Source organism: Pyrus communis, chromosome 9 (assembly GCF_963583255.1).
Source record: "Pyrus communis chromosome 9, drPyrComm1.1, whole genome shotgun sequence".
Classification (NCBI taxonomy): Eukaryota; Viridiplantae; Streptophyta; class Magnoliopsida; order Rosales; family Rosaceae; genus Pyrus; species Pyrus communis.
Window position 1 is genome coordinate 4,314,473 of NC_084811.1, and position 23,683 is coordinate 4,338,155.

At 38.6% G+C, this 23,683-nt stretch overlaps 4 protein-coding genes across 7 annotated transcripts; 2 read left to right on the forward strand and 2 right to left on the reverse strand.

The window, feature by feature from the left end:
• The first annotated feature begins 2,964 nt into the window (after positions 1-2,964).
• On the forward strand, positions 2,965-7,027 carry LOC137744970 (protein PIN-LIKES 6-like). Of its 4 annotated transcripts, none has more exons than XM_068484801.1 (11): positions 2,965-3,061; positions 3,497-3,892; positions 4,147-4,226; positions 4,314-4,438; positions 4,587-4,702; positions 4,856-5,080; positions 5,401-5,475; positions 5,588-5,688; positions 6,105-6,157; positions 6,247-6,435; positions 6,524-7,027. In XM_068484801.1, exons 2-11 carry the CDS (start codon positions 3,710-3,712, stop codon positions 6,643-6,645), a joined length of 1,269 nt encoding a protein of 422 aa, XP_068340902.1. In that variant the 5' UTR covers positions 2,965-3,061; positions 3,497-3,709; the 3' UTR covers positions 6,646-7,027. The 4 variants fall into 4 exon arrangements, with proteins under 4 accessions (XP_068340902.1, XP_068340905.1, XP_068340903.1 ...); XM_068484804.1 differs by having other exon boundaries at positions 2,965-3,057; XM_068484802.1 differs by having other exon boundaries at positions 2,981-3,061; positions 3,251-3,892.
• Positions 7,028-7,640: 613 nt separating this feature from the next.
• LOC137744889 (uncharacterized) lies at positions 7,641-10,522 on the reverse strand. The gene is made up of 2 exons (XM_068484699.1): positions 10,295-10,522; positions 7,641-9,659 (listed from the first exon to the last, which is right to left on the reverse strand). The coding sequence occupies exon 2, from the start codon at positions 9,651-9,653 to the stop codon at positions 7,941-7,943; it is 1,713 nt and encodes a 570-aa protein (XP_068340800.1). The 5' UTR covers positions 9,654-9,659; positions 10,295-10,522; the 3' UTR covers positions 7,641-7,940.
• A 4,261-nt stretch (positions 10,523-14,783) lies between these two features.
• On the forward strand, positions 14,784-17,204 carry LOC137744179 (uncharacterized). Its single transcript, XM_068484046.1, has 6 exons — positions 14,784-15,074; positions 15,332-15,441; positions 15,649-15,784; positions 15,894-16,058; positions 16,246-16,410; positions 16,538-17,204. Exons 1-6 carry the CDS (start codon positions 14,874-14,876, stop codon positions 17,066-17,068), a joined length of 1,308 nt encoding a protein of 435 aa, XP_068340147.1. The 5' UTR covers positions 14,784-14,873; the 3' UTR covers positions 17,069-17,204.
• Positions 17,205-18,137: 933 nt separating this feature from the next.
• Positions 18,138-22,684, reverse strand: LOC137744926 (uncharacterized). The gene is made up of 9 exons (XM_068484742.1): positions 22,282-22,684; positions 21,390-22,042; positions 20,962-21,038; positions 20,686-20,854; positions 20,058-20,146; positions 19,666-19,830; positions 19,465-19,542; positions 18,814-18,917; positions 18,138-18,521 (listed from the first exon to the last, which is right to left on the reverse strand). The coding sequence occupies exons 2-9, from the start codon at positions 22,021-22,023 to the stop codon at positions 18,416-18,418; spliced, it is 1,422 nt and encodes a 473-aa protein (XP_068340843.1). The 5' UTR covers positions 22,024-22,042; positions 22,282-22,684; the 3' UTR covers positions 18,138-18,415.
• Between the last annotated feature and the right edge of the window lie 999 nt (positions 22,685-23,683).

Genomic DNA, 23,683 nt, shown 5'->3' on the forward strand with positions numbered 1-23,683 from the left:
TTAATTTTTGTATTAATATTATAAAACAGTGTGTCTCTTTAAAAATTCCATCTGCATTTCTCATTGTTTTGAGATGAAAACACATTGACACATGTATTTGCGCATTATTGGAAGGGAAAAAAAAATTAAGAATCATAACATTGTTGTTGCAACATATTTGAACCTCAGGTTAGCAATAATAATGTGCTCTCTCTTTGTATTTTAAGTTTAAATTTCTTTTCACGTAATTTAGCGTAGACTAGAATATCATTTTGTCTATGCAGTGTACAATGCCCAAAACTCCCATTAATAAAAAACAAAACTTCTTGCAGTGTACAAAAAAAATTTTGTAGTTGAATGCAAACGTATGAATGGAAGTAGATAAACTGGAATTAATTCCAACTCCCACAAGATGAAGAAAAGTAAAAGGTCTCTAAAAGAAAATAGTCCTATTTGAACCCTATACATTGCTACCATCAGAAAATGGAATAGTCGGGAATCTTGAGTAACCGACTGAGCCACTAATGTAGCTAAAGTTGTAATTGACAACTTTGCAATAATTCGGAAGATATTTGGCAGTTTACACTAAATAGTAAAGAAGTTGAGCTTGCTCAAATAAACGAGTTACTTGTTTGTATAAACGAGAATACTATAGACTGCTAGTGACTTGCGTCATATCATCATATACTAATACCACCTAAAATTTTCTATTATTTTAATTTACGAATGATGTACAAACCAAACGATGTGACAACTTCATGAAACATTTACAGAAATAAAAAAAATAAAAAAAAAGAAAAAAGAAAATCCAACTCAAATTGCTCTTTCCCGCATAAAAGCAGACAACCAAAACAACAAAGAATACGAAACTTGAACTACTCCCAAAGGGATGTCCACATGCAGTTGCGTGGAAGTATCGTAGTACCGACCAGGAGGTTCTTCACGGGTGCATGTTTTGCTCGTTATCCTCGAGTAGTGAATTTTATAATTTGTGTTTATTCACTACATAAATATTAAAATTGTTAAATTTATATAATGTTTCTAAATAGGGTGACCATCACTTGCGAGTTAAGAGTAATGCTAGAGAGATTAAATGTGTATACAAAATTTACAAACTAATGTATCACCGTTTAAGTAATAGTCCAATCATTGCATTCTATATTTTTTAATTGACAAAAATTTATCTACAAAATTAGTCTCCTAGCATTACTCGTTAATCTCGTGAGCGGGGAAGGGTAAGGTAGGAAGGGCAGTATTCGGTAATACTTGGGAAAATCGAGCGGTAGTTCGTCAACCACGCCGCACCATTACAAGAGCCGTCGACGTTAAGAATCCCGACATTAAGAAAAGCCAATCAGAAAATTTTGAGGCGGAAGCGCCAAGTTTAACTACCACCAAAACAGAGAGAGACAGAGACGGAGACAGAGATTGGCACAGCCTGGAAATCCCCCTTTTACAATCCAGAAAGAATTGAATTGTGAGAAAACCCGGTTCGGGCTTTTCATGAGAAGGAATTTGTGTGAATTGGGATGAGATTGAAGAGACTGCTGTAAAAGAAAGTAGGGAAAACCATGCAGAGGGTTTTGCCTTTTGATGACGGTGCATGTGAGTCTTGAGTAACCGACCGAGCCGCTAATATAGCTAAAATTGTGATAAATCCTGCGAGTAAAATACATCCCACAGAAATTCCATCGATTCCCAATCTCTTGTAAAAACAAAAAATTGATCCATTTATAATCATCTGTCAGTTGCATTAATGGATCATTTAATTGGAAACGATAATTGAATGCATAGGTTGTTAAAAACAGTTCTATTATGCATAGGGAACTTTAACGAAAAATCATATTTTTACATTAAAAAGTTAATCCTGGTACTATTCACTTTATCATTTATTTTGCCTTTATCGTTAAAGCTTAAAGTTTATAAGTTATTTTCATTAGTTTTCGTTTGTGCATAAAAAATTTTAAAAAAAAACTACTGTTCAGTTTATCGTACTCAATAGTTAAAGAGATTGACATGAAAAATAGTTCAAGAGTAATTGACCACTTTGCGATTGTCAAGAACACTATAGAATACTAATGACTTGTGTCATGTCATCATATTTCACACAAATCTTTCTATTATTTTAATTGATGAAGACAAGATTAATTTAATCAAGGCAAGCAAGGCAGTTCTCCTAACCTTTCCCGATATGACAAGCCGAACGAAGGACAAACTAAACGATGTGACAACGTCATAAACCATTTACAGAAATTTAAAAATTAAAAAAAGAAAAGAAAATCCAAGTCAAATTTGCTGTTTACCACAAAAAAAGCACACAAACAAAACATAACCAAAAATACGAAATCTGAACCCTTCCAAAAAAGAAGTCTACATGGAGTTGCGTGGAAGTATGTAGCTACGGACGTGGTTCTTCACGGTCCGCAGGTGCATGCTTGTTGAAATTTAAAAGAAAAATTAATGAAAAATACTTGAAAATTTTAAATTTTAACGACAATTATAAAATAAAAAATAAAATAAATAGTAATGTGATTAACTTTTTTAGTGTAAGAATATGATTTTTTTTATTAAAGTGAACAGTACCGGAAGTTTTTCCCAAATTTAAATTTATATAACGTTGCTAAATAGGATAGTGAGTATCACTATCATATTATTTAATATACAATATTTTAATTTGAGAATTGTAATTAGCACTCCAAAAATCACATTCTACACTTCAAACTTTCTATATTTGGAAAGAAAAATATACTTACGAGAAGAGTAGAATGAAATTTTTGAAATACCAATAACACTTCTCTTTAATTTATAAATTTGGAGTGCTTTACATTTACTCGCGGGTTAATCTCGTCGGCGGGAAGGGTAAGTATGGCAGGGCAAGATACGGTAATACATGGGAAAATCGAGGGGTAGTTTCGTCAACCAAGCCGCACCATTACAAGAGTCGTTGACGTTAAGAATCCGGATACTAACAAAAAGCTAATATGCAAAATTTTGAGGCGAAAGCGCCAGCTTCAACTACCAGCAAAACAGAGAGAGAGAGAGAGAGAGAGAGAGAGAGATTGGCACAGCAAGCAAAGAGTAGGTAAACTCAGACAACCCAGATTCTCAGTTTATATTTTGGGTTTTTGTTATGTTTCGTCTTTTATTTGATTTGCAGTGTTTTTTCGATCTCGGATTCCTCATTTCTCCATTTCCTACGTTGGTTTGTGTTCTGTTTCATTTATTTATTTTTCTTTTATTTTTGGTGTGTTTTCTGCTTCCCGGTTGCTAGAGGGTTTGGTTGCTGCGAATTCTCCGGGGGTTCCGTGGCGGCGACCACCTGAGGAGCACGACAATTCTATATCTTCTAATTTGATTGCGTTTTACGTTAATTCTATGTCGATTCGGAAAATGTTTTTCTTTTCGCGTCCAAGGAGTTATATTTCGACAATGACTAGGATTTTAGCTTGGATTTGAGTTTTAAATTGTGGGTGGTTCCTTATTTATTTGCTTTTGTTTTTGTTTTTGTTGATTGAAGGAGAATTTGCAGAGCAGGACTGGATTTCCCAGAAAAGGAGAGATCTTTGGTCTGGAAATCCCCCCTTTACAATCCCGGATTGTAAATTTAAGGGGTGTTGTTCTGAAGCAAGAATTGAATTGTGGGAAAACCGGTTCGGGTTTTTCATGAGAAGGTGTTTGTGTGAATTGGGATAGATTGAAGAGACTGCAGTAAAAGAAAGTAGGGAAAACCATGGAGAGGGTTTTGATGGCGGTGCATGTGGCGAATCAAGTCGGAGGGGAATCGTTACTTGGGACGATCAAGATCGCGGTGCTTCCCATAGCAAAGGTTTTTACTGTGTGCTCCTTGGGGCTTCTAATGGCTTCCAAGTATGTCAACATCTTCCCAGCCAGTGGAAGAAAACTCTTGAATGGGGTAAGAAGTGCTTTTTCTATCTATCAAAAGCGCTTTTGACTAGGTTTGAAAGAAAATAAAAGTGCTTTTCGGGCGTAGCGCTTGGATTTTTTTTTTTTTAGAAATTCAACGTCTTTATAATAACGTACTTGCTAGTGGAAGAACTTATGAGCAAAAGCAGTCTCAAACGAGCCCTAACTAATTTTGCGCTATAAGCCACCTTTTTGTGTATACACTGTTGCATTGTATAACCGATTTCCAACTATTTTCTGCAGTTGGTCTTCTCGCTCTTGCTTCCATGTTTGATATTTTCTCAGCTTGGACAAGCCATCACCTTACAGAAAATGCTCGAGTGGTAAGAGTTAGTTCTACTGTTTTTTTGTAATCCCGTAGCCAAAATCCCAATGCATTATATTTGAACTAGAAAATTCTCTTTCTACAGGTGGTTTATTCCCGTGAATGTCGTGATTGGTAGCACTACAGGCTCCATAATAGGTTATATCGTTGCATCCATTGTCCGACCACCGTACCCCTTCTTCAAGTTTACAATTGTACAAATTGGAATAGGTACGCTTTTTGACACGCCTTCTATCAATAGTTTCGACGAATTAGAAAACCCCTTTCTATACATTTAAACATTGAGTTGTCTATATAAGCTGCATTTTTGCTGCTTGGCCTTTGTGCATCATGTGTTGGCTTATACCATTGATTGCAGGAAACATCGGGAATGTGCCACTGGTTCTAATTGCGGCTTTATGTAGAGACAAATCGAACCCTTTCGGTGATACATGTAAAACAGATGGGACTGCCTATATTTCATTTGGCCAGTGGGTAAGTATTTGCATTTCACTTTTTTTTATCACCACTACTTGGATACTTGAATCCAAGTTGCAGTTATGCAGTGATTCAATACTTCATATTTTCCGGTGCATTAATTTAATCATCTATAAGAAAGTACTCAACATTGTATATTATCCCGGATAGGTTGGTGCAATCATTCTATACACGTATGTATTTCAAATGCTGTCCCCCCCTCCAGAAGGTACCTTTGACATTGAGGAGAAAGATCTCCCAATCAAAAGCCCTCGAAACAGCACGAGCACGACACCTGACCAAATTCCATTGCTTATAAATGATGAAAATGATGAAGAGCCAACACGTCAAGAAGAGGTTGCAGAAACTAACTCAAATGATTCAGATAAACCTAAGGTGAGAATGAATCTAATCATCCACATCTAATCCTATATGTGTTGTCATAAACATCTTCGTGTCCTAATGCAAAATATATCATTTGAGAAAAAGAGAAAAGGAATACTTTTTATTTTGGTAAGTTGGGAAGTATGTAGTCGGGGCAAAAATTTGATAGCAATGACAGGCAGCTTAATTTTTTGTCGACTTTCATATGTAGATCCATGAATTATAACAGCTTTGGACTTGAAATTTGGGATTTCGCTTTACTTGCCTTATTGTGTTGTAGTTGTCTCTAGTATGTACTACGGTCCTAATTACATGTCATGACTTGCATGCAGATTACAAAGTTCTTCGTATTTATATACGAAAAGTTGAAGCTCAAACAAGTTCTCCAACCACCTATAATAGCTTCTGTAAGTTTGATTTACTTGCCAAATAATTTAGTAACTGTATTTATTAAGGAGTTTTATCAGTTGGATTCTTACGACGAGCATATTCTAACTAGTATGAACAATTTTGCTGCAGATCCTGGCCATGGTACTTGGAGCGATACCATTTTTAAAGAAATTGATCTTTACATCTGATGGTCCACTTTTCTTCTTCACCGATAGCTGCATTATCCTTGGGTATGCTCAGTTGAACCTTTACTAAGTTTTAGCTGATAATATTTGGTGATTGTCTTGACTACACATGCTGTTTAAGAATGCTGCAAGTTCCAGGGTCATTGACATTGATAGATAAACCACGGTTTATTGATGTTGATAGATGAATAAAAGTTAATATAATTCGATAATTCTACTCAAACTATGTCGAGAAATTGCAACTTGAAAAATTGATATTATTCTGGCTTGTATATATATGCAAGATTATGGAAGAGCTTTAGTAGTAATATAGTGGAAACGTTTAACGTGTACTATTCCTGCAACCTTTTCTTGTCAAATATGTTTGTGATAGATGCCTATGGAAATAAAACTTACTTTTGTGGATTCCGTTGAATTGCAATCTTTATTTATTATAATCTCACAATGTCTGTGATTTTCAGGGAAGCCATGATTCCGTGCATTCTGTTGGCATTAGGTGGCAACCTTATTGATGGTGAGTTGACATCCCTTCGTCATAAGCATCCACTTAATTGGTTTGAATTTTAGATGAGTATAGTTGTGACATCTCTGTGTTATTTGCAGGTCCGGGAAGTTCAAAACTTGGTCTACGGACAACTGCTGCAATTATATTTGCACGACTACTCTTGGTGCCCCCCGTAGGACTTGGCATTGTAATGTTAGCCGATAAGCTCGGCTTCCTCCCTGCCGATGACAAAATGTTTCGATTTGTCCTGCTGCTCCAGAACACAATGCCTACATCTGTCCTTGCTGGTAACAAATCTCAAGTTATATAGATAGCTCGACTGTGCTTCAAATCGACATCTAAGTTTCGTATTGACAAATCAAACCTTGTCTGCAGGTGCTGTTGCAAATTTAAGAGGCTGCGGAAGAGAGGCAGCAGCCGTCCTGTTCTGGGTGCACATATTCGCCATCTTCTCCATGGCTGGGTGGATCGTCTTGTACCTCAACCTACTCTTCTGAAAAAAAAACGTGCAAATTGTTGCTGTGGCACTCACCCTTATCTACCTTCTGCCATTGATTATCCGGCAGTTGATGTTAACAGCCGTAAGAGTATATAGCTGAACTTGGAAATTATTCATTCATGTAGAATACAAGGTGTCAACCTGTTCACGGTAACTGAGCCGGAGGAAGGAGCATCCCGCCCGGCTGTGAATTTTGTTGTGACAGCTGCCCTTGGCGTCCGCTAATTTTTCAGGTCCGTAGAAGGGCAGCTGTCGTCTACATTCAGCCTTTTCTATGAGGCCCCGATTGGTTGTAAAGCGGAAGCAGTTATTTAGGAACGGGGGAAATCCTGCCCCTTCTTCCTTACACGTCTGTGACTATAATCCTATATTTTGCTTATCTCATTCTCTTTTCATTCGAATTTTGAAGTTATTTTTTTGTAAAATTTTACAAATTAAGCAACTTAAAAGGCAAAAAAAAGTACAAATAAAAGTAGGTTGAGGTACAAAATGATCCGTTACGGCCATGTAAAATAATGGATCATTTTGTACCTCAACCGACATTTTCATACAAACGATACTACGCACTAGTGTAATCTAAACTATCGGGAAGAGTATTGGAACTTTGTGGTGGGTGACAACTTTGATGCCCTGCGAAGTGATTTTATTTTTTATATTTCAAGCAAGCAACGTTGGAGAGGGGGAATCGAATGCAAGAATCCTCCTTGCTACCTGAGCTACGAATTTTTCTTAACCGTTTAAATTACAAGTTTTGGCGGCGATCTTGTAAAACGAGAATTTGGTTGATGTGTGACTTTTGGTAGCTATACTGAATGTAAGTGCGACTGCAATTCGGGTTGTGTATATACGTCATTTATTTTAAGGAAAAATCAGGTGTCAAAAAACCAGCTAAAACTTGGTCTAGTGGTACTTCTCTTCTGATGTGGACAAGATCCTAAGTCCGAATGCCCTTCGTTAATTAATCAAAAAACAGAATGTCGGTAAGTAATCGAATAGAAAAAAACTTGATGTGCTCGTTTATAATCTGATCAAACAAAATCCATATCCAAGGAGAGGTGAAAGGAAAGTTCAACCTGTAGTACATCGAACACTAACTCACATTTGGTCGTAAAAGGTGAAGGGGTACATTTAAAAAGGGACAAATTTATACACGATTCGACAACAATCCGAAAACCTCACTGAAGGTCTGCTACAGAACGACAGCTACGGGTCAAATAGACAATAGTCCGGACTCGGGAAAGCAGAAACACCAAATTTAGCATAGATATTTACTAACATTTTCAAGAATTCCCCTCAGAAAAGTGACCACCATGGTCGGCTTCTGTTCTCCCTGTGGTGGGGTGAGGCGCCGGTGACATGACTTTGGCGGCGGGCCTGATTGGCAAAGTTCTGGTTTCCTGCCAGTCTTCGTCTTTCCAACAGGGGACTTCCTAACCACAGCACAAGAACAATCCCCACGAGACTGACAATTGGAGCAGCTGCGAGAAAAAACCATCTCCCCCGCCCATTTTCTCCTCTCGAGCCATCAGTGGCTGGTCCTCTATTTTCTGCACTCTGCTCATGCTCTTCATCCTCATCTTCATCAGCTCTGTTGAAAGCACCGGAGGAACTGTCCTCACTTGCATTCTGCTGCCGGACGTTGTGGATCTCCACTCTAGCACTAACGTTCTGTTTCCCCTCTTCGTAGTCTCTGTCATCTGTTGGTAGCTCATATCGACAGAGTGGACAAGTATTCCGTGTACTCAACCATGGCAAAATACAGGAAGAGTGATACAGGTGAGAGCAGGGAAGCTGATTCACTTCAGTACCAATTGGCAATCCATCCTTGCAAATTGCACAGGCTAAGTCATCATGCTTGTCATGTTCCTTACTAATGACAACACGAGGCAGATTATTCACAAGGGACACGGAAGCTGGAGGTGCTCCTCGTCTTAAGCTATCAACCTCAGCAAGATGCTCGAGCAATTCTTCAAAGCCTCTAGCATCAAGATAATCACCAGAATTTCCAACATAAGGCAGCAACTCTGATTCTTCCACGTTAGAAAAGAGGTCATATACTTGATTGGTTCCCCTCATTCTATAACGAATCATACCCTCAGATTCAGGAGAATATATTTGTTGAAGCCAATTGGATGGGCCATTACTTCTGTCGGGACTCGAAACTAAAATATTACGAAGCCGACCACCTGGGGTTTCCCTAGATTCAACTATGTTTACTTCAACACCAGCTTCTTCCCATTCATGATCTTCTTCATCCCCCTCATCATCATCGTCCTCAGTGTCATCTGAGTTCCACTGGCTAAGACCGGCATGCATTGGATCAATGTCAGTATCGCTATCATAAGCACTTCCCTCATCTGGTTGAATAACCGTTTCAATATCCAGGAAACCAAGTAGGTCCACAGAAGCATCAGAGTCCCCTCCATAGGCACTAAAAGAATTTGCATCATTCTCACCATGAAATGCCCTGTACTGACCAAAACTGAGATTTGATTCAGTTTCTTCATAGAGAGAATCCACATTTTCGTAACCCTCACTTTCAGTATCCGAGAGTACCCGCCGCCATCTTCTAGACCCACTTGGTGTAGTACGGTTACTTGTGCGCTGCGGTATCCTAGCAGCAGAATCACCATCCACAGGTAGTTCCTCAAGCCCAGCGCCAGGGGATTGGTTTTGCCGCACCGGATTAATCATATGCGAGAATTGTTGCAAAAAAGTATTCTCAAGTGACTCAGAACTGCTGGTCCTAGCTCTTCTTCTCGTAGGCGGCATCCTCTGATAAGAATCATGTGAGGGGGTACCAGGATCTTCAAGGTACAGAAATTTACAGTCCCCACACATAATTTCAACATCTTCAGTCGCCTCATTCTCGGGCAAAATAGCCCTTTGGCATAGAGCACATGTCACAGGCTGCACAGATTGTTCACTGACCACACCACCATCCTCATGATTTTCGACAGCGGATTGAAGCAACTCTTCCAAGAATCTATGTGAGGGTGCATCCATCCGAAACTGATAAAGACCACAACATCATAAACAAAGAGAAGCAAAGTAAAATCCGAAAACATAGGATGATTACGAGAAAGAAAACACGCAGACCAGCAGCTAGATGATAGCCAAGCAGGCTCGAAAACACAACGAGCTCGAATTTAAATTCCTAACCATTAATCCATCGACCAAAAGAAAAACCAATAATCAAAGTGGACACAAATTATTTGAGAAATTCCCCAACCTCTTAATGATAAAAGGAAAAAAGCCTGAAAATTCGAGGTATTGAAGCTAACATTTTTAATTTAATAGCCTAGAAATCATAAGAAAAACAAATGTTGAGCTGACGGTAATCTCAGACAGCAAACTGTAATTACAATTGAACATGAAAGTGGAAACCCATCTTTAAATCAGTGTCAATTTCTTCCTCAACAAAAAGTTCCGGTTTTTCTTGTAAAAACACAATTACCCATCTCGTCATTTGCATCTGAAACCCCAATTTTTTCTACCAAATTCCACACAATGGCAGCAATTTACACAAATTCTATAAAAAAAAATTCGTAAAAAACAATGCCAAAAAGGTAAATTCATACCAGAAAAATCAAATTACAATTGGGGTTAGCAGAAATTTCAAATCTTTTGGGGGTTAGAGTAATTACCAGATAGACGAAACCCAAAAGCAAAATTACTCCGATCTTTTCAAACCCCCAACAGCTCCGATCATTACACAAAGCTCCGTCTAAGAAATGCAGTGAAATTTCTTAAAAATAAGCGAGTTTTGGCGAAGACGAAGACCTCTTCAATTCAACTCTCACTCAGTCAGTCGTTGGAGGAACGACGGCGATGATGAGAGGTTGAAAGAAAAGGCTCGCAAGTCGAATCGAGGATGTGTGATTGCATGGCGCACGTCGCATGGGATCAGGACCGTCCATCTCTTTTGGTCTTTTCCACCTAATATTCGCATCGAATGATTGAGTACAGGGATCGCCACCGTACTAACAGTAGGGCCTGCGATTAGGCTTTACGGTCGTACCATTTGTCGCCTAGGATGGTCGGTTGGGTTTCTGGGGCCCATTGGGCCATCCCATTTCTATCTTCATTAAAACTGGGTTGTTCACGGGTTACGCTCCTTTTAATTTGGTTTGACATTACATCGTCTTTATCATTACCAATCTCATCCTTATATTATGGTGATATCAAATTAAACAGATCTTAACGGATACCCATTAATAACCTAATAGAATGATTCAATACGTGTAATACCACCCATAACATCAACTGTGCAATAACATGTCATTTAGCTAAACCCATAGGCACTCTAATTTTCTAAAGGGAAAATATTCATATTCTCTTTTTTTTGAAGGATGTCTGAATTCCAAGATATTATTTCTTTCACGCTACTAAAATATAGTTCCCTCACTTTTATATTACTTGAATTACACTAACTTAAAAACTTTATGAGAGTGTGAGCGACTCTAAATTGTTATGCGCTGTAGAACCCATAAGAGCAATTTCACCGAATGCCAAACGGTAAGGGCAAGGACTTGTAGCACCCATAACATCAACCGTGCAATAACATGTCATTTAGCTAAACCCATGGGCACTCTAATTTTCTAAAGGGAAAATGTTCATATTCTCATTTCTTTTTAAGGATGTCCGAATCCCAAGACATTATTGCCTTCACGCTACTAAAATATAATTTTTGTTGTAAAAGTTGTGGGAATGAATGCTCACATGTTTTAGCTAAAAGTGAGGAAGACTTGAAAATAATAATGTAATTGTTGTTGTATGATGTTTTTCAAAAAGGCAATCATTTACTCTTTTTTTTTTTTTTTTGTTCTTCACGGATGTGACTCTATATAAAGAGCGCTCCGTATGTGATTCCAATGCATAACAAATAAAAGATGTGAAAACAATAATATTTATATCCCTTCCTTCCTCTTATGGGTATCCAAAGTCCTAGAGTTGGTGGGAAAGTCCAATGCAATGAAATTCATGTGAATCAAAGAAATGAGATTCAGTTGGATTTTTCGTCCTTGAAAGCTCATCGTACTGGACTTGCAGACAACAGTCGCTCAGTTTCTGGCTTCACAAACACCGGCAACAACTCAAAACCGCTGATATTGAACCAATGGAAGTCGCTCAATCAAGCACAAACCTTATAGTTCTCAGTCAAATTTGTTGCAACCAAGGTTGAGGAACAACGTGGGATTATCTAGTTTTAGCAAAACTAAGAACAAACTGAGTTCATTGCATTCGAGTGGAGATGATAATCAGACAAAATCTGAGACAACCCAAGTGTCGAAACCCGACCAAGGCAGGCCAGTACTGGCTCAACAGTTCACATTTGATCTTCCACATATTTGAGAGCCCAACTTGGTAGGATAAATTCTTCGGGACAGGATCGATGAATCTTGCAGAAAGGTTCAGGTGCAGATCCGATGATCTTCCCAGCTGACAAAACTGTCAGAGTCAGTACACTGATTTATTAGCTCTTCAGCTGTAACTTGTGAGAAAGCTAGTTAAATTCTAAAAGTGAAAAGAGATATGGAACTTTCTGTACTTAAATCGATTAATGAACAAGTTCCTTTTCTGGCACTATAAATAAAAAGTCACGTTACCATTTAATAACATGGAACGCGGCATGCAGACATGTGCTTCATCAAGTCGGCTAGAGCCATGTGCTCCTCTACACTAAATTCGAATTCTCCTCCCCATTAGTTTCGTTTTTTCAAAAACAATAATAATTCCAAGGTAGGGTTTTTCTCTTCTTTTTTTTCAATACTATATTTTGGTTTAGGATTTAGGGTTCCGGGTTTAATAACACGGCCTGCGTTACGATGAGTGGGATATATAGCATAAGAAGGGTTTGATGCCTACAGAAAAAGAACTGTTTATATAGGTGAAGATTATCAATCTCACCACAAAGTTGACAGTCCTCATCGTATTCATGTTGATGGAGACGGATTGATTACCCCAAGAAAAAGGCAACCGATGATGCCAAAGCTACGAACACGAATTGATTAAGATGGATGATCTCCCAGAGCTTGTGTTGGTTGAAATTCTTTGTCCACTTCCTTGCCCTAAATTGATCTTTCAATGTTGTAGGAGTTTGAGACTCTCTCGTCCCACATTGATCAACAGTATTTTTTCACTAGCATTTATATAAGTTTATTCCTTTTTCTTAGTAATTAGAACTTGGACCATTTGAAAATAGATTGAAGGTTTGGGCCTTATGGTTGTATAGATTAGGCTTGCATATAATATAGCCTAAATACAATTAATATTAATTAATCAAGACAAGGGCCTTGGGGCTTTGGAATTTTAAAATAATCAGATTCATTAATTTTAATTTTTGGAAATAATCAGATTCATTAATTTTAATTTTTGGATTAAGTTTTTTAATTAATTTATTAATTAAAAAACGTTTTGATTAAAAGACACATCTATTAGAAAGAGTTGTACGTTTTGATTAAAAGACACAGCTATTAGAAAGAGTTGTGTATCCAAGTGAGAATCATCTTTTCTTCCTCCTTATCTTCCGTACAAAATTTCCAGAAAGTAAACACACAAAGCAATTCGCTAGAGTTCTATAATCCAGTGCAGGTTGTAGAATTAGGTAGTTGTATCCTGGTCGAGCAAACGTTGTAGAACCACAAGCACACGAGTGGGACGGAAATACTGTTCGAAGGACATAGCGTTTGCGCTAACCTCTACCTTCAATTCATTCAAGTTAGTATCATTTTAATTTTTTGTAATTATTGTGTTATTGCATTCTGTATTGCAAGTATTTTGAATAATAAAATATAAGTATTTTGGTTCTGTATTTCTGTTATTTTATTGTTTCTAAATTGTTCTACAACAAATGCAAGTGTGTGTCAAAGCGTTTGGTGCGGACTCATCTCAGATCCTTACTTTGTTGTTGCTTTCTCCGAAGCTCGAAACAAGGTTAGGGTGCTCTGCGGAGATTGAAACAAGTGTATTCCCTACGAGGAACCTCTCTTGTCTTAAATTCAAAAGAATTGAAGAAGATGATGGAATATAAATTAACAGAAATCATACGAAAAGTAAGAAAGTGTGTGTAGATAGCACGATAGGGACGGATTGGCATACCAATACGGTTACTTGTGCATGAAGCAATTAGTTCTTGTATATTGTACAAACATGGCTCACACGTCAAACAGCTGCCAAGGGATCCAGTTGTTGAAAGTCCTTTTTACAACGGGCCACTTCCGAACTTCCAATGCATTCGTGAGTCGTCATTGTCCCACAACAACACATGACAACATGTTTCCCCCTCTAAATTATTAGGTGACGTTCTGTGTTCACGTGTACATGGCAATCTCATACATTGATATTTCAAATATGAGAATGTACGAGATACCCAAAATCAATGTGGATACACTTTTTTTTTTTTTAAGTAGGATTCTCTCCTCTCTAAATTCTCCTCCCCTCCCGTCTTATTTGAACGGTCACTATTAATTTTGAAGTAGGATTCTCTTCTCTCTAAATTCCTCTCCCCTCCCGTCCTATTTGGACGGTCGCTATTAAGCCACATCAACGGTCACTATTAAACCACTTCTTTATCTTTATAGAGAGAGAAAGAAAAAAAGGAAAGTAAGAAAGGAGGGGATTGGACAGGAGGAATTTGGAGAGAAGAGAATCATACTCCAATTTTTTTCGTTTCCTTGATTGTTAGTAAACACATAAATGTGTCCACTTCTTATTTCAACTCCCTTACATTTGCTATCACATATAGAATAAAAGTATGTGAATCTATTGAAATTCGTAATTAAATATTTAAAAAACCAAGCATTAAATTAACTTAGGGCGGTCGATATTATACCTGATTTTTATTTTTTTATTTATAACTTCTCTCGTTTCATATAAGTAAACGTACCATAAGGGTGAATTCAAATAGTCGCGTTTCGAAGTGTGTGTGACTTATTAGTTAAATGGATGGTACAGAGATGGCTGTGTGCTCATTTTTTTCTGTTTCTGTTTTGTGTGTTTGTGTTTTACGGCTTAACATCCGTTCATTCATTTCATGTTTCGGTTTTTTAGTTGCTCTCAGAAGAAAAGGCGGAAGAGTTAGTTACTTACGCCACCCAAAGAAAAAACCAACCGCCTTCTTCCTCCTCCGTCGTTGTCACTGCGGGGGTGACGATCGTCGAAAGAACTCGTACAAAATCCAGTCAACCTCGTTAACAACTAATACATAAAGCTTCGGCAGCCGAAATGGCGTACAGGAGAAGGCAGGGGATAACAAGGTCGTCAACCTTCAAAGAAGAGATCATTCATCGCCCGCCGGACAACAGTTCTGCACCGAACTCATCTTCCCCTCTGCAGTCTTCGTCGTCCTTCTCCGGTTCTTCGTCTCTCGCGGCTCAGGCGATCCGTGCTTCTGCGCTTTCCGTTGAACGCAACAACCGATCCCAGGTGTTCTTTTGTTCTAACTTATGTGGATCTTTTGGTTAATCTTTTTGAAATTTTAAATTTTGTAATCATTCTCTGTTTTCTGATATGATCTGCTCATCTGGGCTGGTTTTATTTGCATTGAATTGTGATCGCGTATATGAGTTAGGCCACTTGGTTAGGATAGTATGTCAGAGTTCGAAGCGTTCGATGTAGATAAAAGTAGTCTTATTGAAATAAAAAAAATGAGGTGATTGTGATCATTGCTATAAATAATGCAGGACTTCTCTGCCTATGACGACGCATCTGCAAAATCCGGGTTTTGGGGTGTTCTGGCTCGGAAAGCGAAGGCCATTCTCGAAGAGGATGGTGAATTCCCACAAGATGATGCGTCTGGAGGATTCATATCACAGCCCTCTGTTGCCTCCGGTGGCACTCAGGTGAACTTCCAACTTGATCCTTGTATGAAATTACAAATACAAGCGTCTCATGCACTGTTAATTTAGGGCCCGTTTGATAAACATTTTGCATTCAACATGCGTTCTTTTGATTGTTGAGCTTCGTCGCTTGATTTTTTTGGCATCTTTCCCTTTCGGAGACAGTTCCAACAACAACCATATTATCAGTCATATGACAACTCTAGAAGAACGGAAAATCCTGCACTCCGAAAGGGCTTGGATAGAATCACAACTTCCCTTAATCAGCTCGGGGACACGTTTGAGAAGGCTTTCGAGGTAACTAAAATTCCTTGCTAGTTATAGATAATGGATGGATGTCAAGTTTAGTACTTTGGGAAACAAGTATGTTCATAGTGTGGCTTGTGCTTTTGTGTTTGGTTTTCAGGAAGGTCGAACGATAGTGGAGAATAAGACAGCCGACATCAAAATGCAAATTAAACGAAAGGGAGACAATCCTGATGCGCAAAATCAAGCTTCTTATCATGGGAACCAAAACAGTTCACCGTTGCAGCCTAAGAACCACGATACTCAACTCAAGGCATCACACGACGTAAGGTGGCAATTATGTAGTTGTGTGTGACCGGCTTGCGTGATCTTAAGACGAAATGAGTCTTACTTCAGTTGAATTATATGTTGATGAAGTGTTTCGGATGTGATTCTCAGTTTTTCATTTTCGATTTATTTAGACTTGAATTGAGCCAGATGAATGCATAAGTGGTGTTGGTTTTGGGTCGCAGGTTGCAATGGCAACGGCTGCCAAAGCAAAATTACTTCTTCGGGAGCTGAAAACCGTTAAGGCAGATCTGGCTTTTGCGAAGGAACGATGTTCTCAACTAGAAGAAGAAAACAAACGCCTTCGCGAGAATCGTGACAAGGGAAACCACAGAGCAGATGATGACTTGGTAGGTTTCTGTTTTTCTGTTCGGTTTTCACTGTACTGTTTAGTTTAAATTAGAATATCGCTCGAGTAGTGCGACTAAATGTAATTTAGAAATGTTTCTGACGTGTATATATATGGGATTGTATCAGATCCGCCTTCAACTGGAGACACTTCTGGCAGAGAAGGCTCGACTAGCGAACGAGAATTCAGTTTATGCACGCGAGAATCGGTTCCTTAGGGAAATTGTTGAATACCACCAGTTGACAATGCAGGATGTTGTGTATTTAGATGATGAAGAAGTCACAGAAGTTAACCCCTTAACCAGCCCCACGGGCGTCTCCAGGATGCTCTCCATTTCCCCGCCTTCATCAGCACCCCCATCCCCGCCTCCAGAGGATTCTTCATCTGCAACCTCACCAGTTACTAAAGAAATATCCCCTATCCTCGCCAAGCCACAAGAAAATAAAGACGTTTTTGCGAATGAGGCCATGCCAAGCTCCGATACCTTAGTTCCCAAGCAAGAACATGCTAAAACACCTTCTTCAGCAGGAGCTGCTACCAAAACACATTATTCTTCAACAGCAGAAGCTGCTACAAAATCGCCGCCTACAGCAGAAGCCGCTACTAAAACGCTCTCCGTAGCAGCAGAAGACACTAAAAGACCACCTGATTCTGCTTAAGCATTCGCTGTTCGTTTTCGTTAAAGATTAAAGATTAGTTTAGCATTTTGTTCCCTTCCTTTTCCTCTTGGAGAGGGGGAGAGGAAGGATAAAGGCGGAAGGGGGCATTCTTCTTTCGCCTGCAATATTATTAATCCGTGGATGTAATACTTTGTTAATTTCTTTGAGGTTGGGTTTATTTCTAGTACCCTGTTTGCCTATTAGCACAAGATCAAGTTGTTTTCCATGTCCTTCATTGTACAACCAAACTACAACGAGCGTGCACGCTATTAGTTCTTGAATAATATCGTCAATTTTGCGGAGTTTATAGCTCAAATGATTTAGACCGTTCACCTATACACCGGTCAGACAATCCTATCAGAATTTCTCCTCGATATGTTATCATACGATTTTTCCTTTAAAGTTAAAATAAAACAACATAATGGCTAGAAACAATGGGCATGGATCACATTCAAATACTACAAATTGCATGATAATATTTTCAGAAGCGATCAAACGCCTCACATTCTAACCTGCCAATCTATTTCCCCCAAAAGGTAGATCAAACGATCTGCCAATACAATATCAAGTAAGAAACGAGAGAAAAGAACACCGGAAGAAGAAACACCACCCGTTTCAGCAGAATCTCAAAGCTCTCGGACCCTTCTTCGACAATGGTCTCCAGTTTCGGAAAACTCGAACATTTCTCACAGGAGATCACCTGCGGTGGTGCAACTTCCACCCAGTTGTGAATGTACCTCCCTCTCTTTGCCATCACCATATCTGGATCAAAATGCCGTCGAGAGTTCTCAAATCAAGAGAAAGAATGCGAACGAGAGAGAGAGAGAGAGAGAGAGAGAGAGAGAGAGAGAGATTTCGATTCTGTAATCGAATATGTTACATTCAGATCGATCAAGGTTGGAGAGGGGTGCTGGTGAGCCATCCTATACATACATTTTAGAGAGGGAAAGTTCTAAAGAAAGAGGAGCAAAAATAGGTGGTCGAAAGTTAGCTTTGCCTCACAATTGGCGGACGACGTGATGCCATGTCAGCAAATATGTTCGACAAAGTCTAAGGGGAGGAAGGAAAGTATGATCCACGGAAAATAAACATGTATACATGGTGTGTTATCAAAATAACTTCTCTGTTGCTTAAATCGGAGCATTACATACATTTGACCTTTTCTCGATACAACGTATAATTTTTTTGCGGGGGCAAACCCGTTAACAAGGCGGAGCAAAAATGACAAATCGAATATACCAGTGTATGGTTATGAGGATCTGGATTTGGGAGATGGCTGCTTTGGATATGAATTGGAACTCCAAAGCAGAAAAACTCCTCTGTTTTTTTTCTTCACAGTGGACGGCTTTAGAACAGCTGGAAATACAAACTCGTTGATCCATCGCCGAATGATCTTAGATCCGCAGATTTTACCAGAGCTCTGCACAACGGACATGTCCGTTCCCTCTCAAACCTGAAAACAGAAAAAATGAGTCTGTCAGCAGCCAAAACGCGTACCATAAGCATAGTGAAGGAATGGCTGTCTGTTAATTCTGTGGGGATTACTCGGATATTATCCCATTCCATGGAAATTGGAACAAATTTTAACTAGTAAATCATTGAAAACAAGCAATCGACAATCTACCTTGTTTCTCAAAGATGTTAAACTTGCGCAGGATAACTGGTAGCGTAGGAATTGTTTTTTCAACAGGTAACTAGGAAATTAGCACAAAGAGTTATTGAATGCATAATAAAAGTAAACTAACCACTCTGATACGCAGTCCTCGCAAAAGATGTGTTTACATCGAAGTAGGATAGGAGCATGCATCTTCTCTTGGCAAATAGCACATAGATCGCCTGTTGCATTGACCTGCATCAAACAACCGACAACTTAGAATGCACGAACCACAAACTCTCCCATGAAAGTTTCATAACTACCAAAATGAAACACATAAAACCTTGAAACCCCAAGGCAAAAAAGTTATGTTCAGATTTTTTTTTTCTTAAGACAAATCTAACAAACTCTTAGCTGACAATAGTAAAAGAACCTAAATACAGTGAAGTTCCAAAATAGAGGAGTAGTTCGCTCAACTTCAAGTATTCCATTCAGCTGGTTTAAAGACGTTTAGATTGTATTAATAATCTAACAACTGCTGACAATATAAAAAAAAGAAGCCCTCGATGCTCATATCCTAACAAAGAGGACTTGCAAAGGACTAAGCTCATCAGTCAGATGTTGCTTATATTCTGGATGTGCTACACAAAGATCCACACTTGCCAACAAAGACAAGCATAGAACGATTGAGTACATGAGCACATAATTTTGTTACATATTTGGGAAGAAACTGGTATCCTACTAACTTCCATGTAATTTGGACCTATACAGTTCAATTGCATGACAAATTATGGTGGTTTACCTGTTCTGAAGTTGCATATGCCCCATAGTGCACCTCTTTTCGTGACAATGCCTTCAGTGCAGCAAAGAAGGATTGCACCTAACCACAACGAACAAGGGAGAGGCATAAACAGTAATGACAAGTGAGAAACAACTCTTCTGGAAGGTGTTCTTAATGAAGAGGTCAGAAAACCTGAGAGATATCAGGAGCACAAACTATTACCTTCTCGACAACAGATGTGAGCTTGAAAGTCAAATATAACCCTGTCATTAATGACGAAAAGAGACTCCCATATTCTTTGTTCAAGAAGAACCGGTACCACACTGGTGTTGGCAACAAGGCCCGGTACAAGAGCAGTAGATACTCAACCAGTGTAAGCATTTGACCCTATAAAAGAGGACTTCAGTCAAGACTCAAGAGATTATGGTGAAAACAGAAGGGATAAAACCATCAATTTTATGAACATATCCCTTCATTTTTGTTCTAGAAATCAAATGAAGATGAGAGGTAATTAAAACAGCCATAAGCTCTCTTGAGCCAGCTCCTAACTTATTCTTTTCCAAAAGAAAATAATATACCCGAATCTAGTTTTGCTTAACTACTTATTAACTCACCTGCTTACGATAGTTTCTGCCTCTACTGTTTTTGTAGTACATTAATATAGAACACTTCAGCACCATTGCTGCCTGACGGACCAAGGTGTCTGAAAATAACCAATGTGAAGTAAGCATCACAAGGGCTCTAAAATTAACTAACATAAATTTTCCATACGAAATTTACAGAGAAATAGGAATGAAGATGCATCTGATAACAATAACAATAAAAGTATTCTATCTGAACCCTTGATAAAGAAACACGTGTGGAGCGATTTTTTCTTTTTTGTCTGAGATGTGCAGAGCGTTCAAAATATGATTTCAGTATAATCAAGCATCAGTACACAAAAGGCAAACAAAATTCAAGGTAAAAGTAAATTTCAGTGTTCCGTCTTTCATATTGATAAAAGGTATCTGCGACAACAGAAAGCTAAAAAAAATATTTGTAATTGCACACCAAAAAAAGTTTCACACTGTACATAAAAACAACCATTTCTGAAGAGTAGATCATCCTTTGTCGAAGAGGTTTGAAATATAGAGATGAACTAAATGTTAACTCATCATTGTTATCATAAGAACACTGCCGCAGAATGCAAGTTTTTTAGAAAGAGAACTGCCACGATAACAAGTTGGGAGGAGCGATTATTACCATTCACCATGATGATGAAAACAGCATGCCAGAAGGGTGGTATAACTTTAGGAGGAAGCATAATTAATGGGTACAAAAGATCGTCATTCTGGAACCACCAGTAAACACCAACCACATGCAATGCGAATGCAAGGGAGATGCCCATTAGAACCGTGATTTTCCTCTCTCCCTGCAGCCACCAACCATGTCTATTCTTAACAAACAAAAAATGACCATGCAAAACACAAGAGCATCTGCTGAAAGTTGGAAAAATAAATATATTCATATTACGAATACCTTCAAAGCTGTCTGTTTCCTTAATATATCATTTGACTTGAACATAACAGCAGCAATCCAAATTGTAACAAAGAAACCTGTAATGATTGCAAAATGAAAAGTGGTCACTAATTTAAAAGGAAGGGAGAAAGGGCCTACAAAGGTGAACTTTTTAATTGCCATAGTTCATTGCAACTAATAACCATTAGTGTACAAATGTAAGCATGTGCATTTAATTCAAAAGAAAGAAATCAACTCTTTTTAGGATCTCAAATATATACCAATCTTGAAAAGGTTATTACTTATGAATCAGAATGCAAACCAGGACAGCATGGAATTGACAATTCCCAAGAGTGTCATCAACCCAATTATCACCATGAGTAAACATTTATCCTTTACAATAGAAAAGCACAATCGACACACACATAATACGTTGGCAGGACACTGACCTTGCAAATGCTGGCGGATGAAGACCACCAATAGAAGCAAGGAAAAGGGCAGGACTTGTTCAATACCCCTAGCAGCCTGCTGAATGTCATATCTCTGATAAGAAGAATCCCTGCCATTAGCCCCAGTTCCATCACCTCCTTCTCCATCAGCAGTTCCATTTAACAATTGGGGACTGCCCTCTCCCGTAGTACGATCTGTTCTGCCATCTGTCTGACCCACATCCTCCGTTCCCAATGCTACAGAAGCCACCCCAGCCATTGGTGGTGCAGAAACATCATTTGGCGGTACAGTAACTTCCCTCAGCCGTCCAGATACTATCCCAGGTCCATCCCTATCATGCTCCTGTTCCCCTGCACCAATTATCCTAATAGAAACCTCCCCATCATTGCTTGTCGTTGGTAATTGGTCTAGCTGACTATGATGGTGATCCCGGAACGCAGCAGCGCTACGCCCGTTAATCAAAGACTCAGCTTCTTGGTGATTAGAGCGGCCGCGGAGAATACCTGAGTACTCCAATAAGGTAGAAATTGGCGCCCGAATGATATTGGAAGCCGATAACACCCCATATCTCCTATTACTACTGCTTCCCGGAGAAGCTCTAAACGAGTCAAGATTGCCACCCGACCCTTCCATTTGCCTAATTGCCCTAACCCTAATCACAGCCATATCACACAATATTAAATACTAAACAAAGCAACAACAAACCCCCAATTCGTGCAAATATTAAAACAACACGAATCATTTCTTCCGTGTAAAACAAGAAACCCCAATAGAAAACAAGACGTGTTTATAAGCATTAACTCCAAAGAAAACTTGACGAACGCGAAACGAAGAAATTGGATAGAAAGAGAGCGAGAGAGGGAGAGAGGGAGAGAGGGAGAGCGAGCTAACCTGCGTAAGCGAACCGGCGATGGGGTTGTCAGGGGAGAGAGATAGCATCGAACAAGCCCGAACCCTAAATCGAATCCGATGGCGGAGGGAAGTTCATCTGCGGCGGTGCCAAAGGCGGAATTTTGGGGATTGGGCGGAGGCGATCGATGGTTAGAGGAAATTGAGAAATGGGTAGAGGGGAGGAGGCTAGGGTTTGGGGCAGAGAAATGCAGATTAGGATTGGATGTGTGGTCCTTGGTGGAAATTGGAAATGGAGATTGGTGGATTTTTTGTTGTTTGTGTGTGTATTTTGTGTTTTGTGTTTCCCTTTCTCGCTCGAGGAGGAAGAGCGCGAGAAGAGAGAAAGTGGCCAATCACCCAAAAAGCAATGCAGAGCTCCTAAAGAATGAAATCAACACTCTGTCTCTCTCTCTTGCTCTTTTTTTCTTTTTAAATTTTGTCTTTTTGGTTGACTAATGTCAATTGCGATAAACACGGTTCTATGTACCATGAATCATAATATGATTAATTATAAGTTTGAAAAAATAAATTCAAAATTATCTGACATTTAATATACTAGGCCGTGTTATCACATACTGAAAAAATTATACTCCGCTTCAAAACCAAAAGAGCTTGTGGTGATAAACCATTGTACCATTACTGAAAATATTTTCTCTAAATTACCATTTTAAGATGTCAATACCCTGCGATCTAGACTTTAGTAGTATTGTACAATAGAAAACGGTAAGTTTGACTCATGCCGTGAATGACGAGTTTGATATCTAAATTATAAATAACTCATTATGAGCATAAATTTCTCACTCATGGTAAAATATCCTTCCAACAAAACAAAACAAAAAGAGTAGAATATCATTGCATAACAACAACAAAAATCATCATTAAAGGTCACATTTGCTAAAAATTTAATTAAACGGTATATTGTTGGTTATTATATATTACATAAATAAAAGGTTCATCATAAAAATCTTAATTGTCACCAAACATGTCCATTTGTTTGGTACGTGTGCATGACGAGATGATCTTTGTTTACTTTTTAAGATAAATGTAACTTAAAATATGAACAATTCTAATTATAACGTGTGCACCATTAATTTATTAACAAAAATGAGTAATTTGTTCGAGATTACAAAATATTTTCAATATTAGATTAGAGTCAATCAAGATTTTTTTAATTTAAAGGAAAGGTCAATTGCGGAAAATTCTAACAAGTGATATTGATCCTAGTTTCATTAATCTACGCTAGAAAATAAAATGATCACGCATCTATGCTAAAATATGAAATTATGTATCGATTGGAATTAAATTTCCTACTATTTTACTCTTGGTCGTATTTGGTTTCAATCGATCACATAGTTTTTGCCGTGACATGTATGGTCATCATCATCCCATCATGTGTGGAAGT

What these genes read in the sequence shown, in the direction of transcription:
- LOC137744970 (XM_068484801.1), top strand. Translation starts at nt 3,710, where the DNA reads ATGGAGAGGGTTTTGATGGCGGTGCATGTGGCGAATCAAGTCGGAGGG. An exon ending in GAAGAAAACTCTTGAATGGG is followed by an intron (nt 3,893 to 4,146) that starts GTAAGAAGTGCT and finishes TATTTTCTGCAG; the next exon opens with TTGGTCTTCTCGCTCTTGCT. An exon ending in TTACAGAAAATGCTCGAGTG is followed by an intron (nt 4,227 to 4,313) that starts GTAAGAGTTAGT and finishes CTCTTTCTACAG; the next exon opens with GTGGTTTATTCCCGTGAATG.
- LOC137744889 (XM_068484699.1), bottom strand. Translation starts at nt 9,653, where the DNA reads ATGGATGCACCCTCACATAGATTCTTGGAAGAGTTGCTTCAATCCGCT.
- LOC137744179 (XM_068484046.1), top strand. Translation starts at nt 14,874, where the DNA reads ATGGCGTACAGGAGAAGGCAGGGGATAACAAGGTCGTCAACCTTCAAA. An exon ending in GAATTCCCACAAGATGATGC is followed by an intron (nt 15,442 to 15,648) that starts GTCTGGAGGATT and finishes TCCCTTTCGGAG; the next exon opens with ACAGTTCCAACAACAACCAT. An exon ending in ACAGAGCAGATGATGACTTG is followed by an intron (nt 16,411 to 16,537) that starts GTAGGTTTCTGT and finishes GGATTGTATCAG; the next exon opens with ATCCGCCTTCAACTGGAGAC.
- LOC137744926 (XM_068484742.1), bottom strand. Translation starts at nt 22,023, where the DNA reads ATGGAAGGGTCGGGTGGCAATCTTGACTCGTTTAGAGCTTCTCCGGGA. An exon ending in CATCCGCCAGCATTTGCAAG is followed by an intron (nt 21,039 to 21,389) that starts GTCAGTGTCCTG and finishes CAATCATTACAG; the next exon opens with GTTTCTTTGTTACAATTTGG. An exon ending in GAGGACTGCGTATCAGAGTG is followed by an intron (nt 18,522 to 18,813) that starts GTTAGTTTACTT and finishes TTCTGTTTTCAG; the next exon opens with GTTTGAGAGGGAACGGACAT.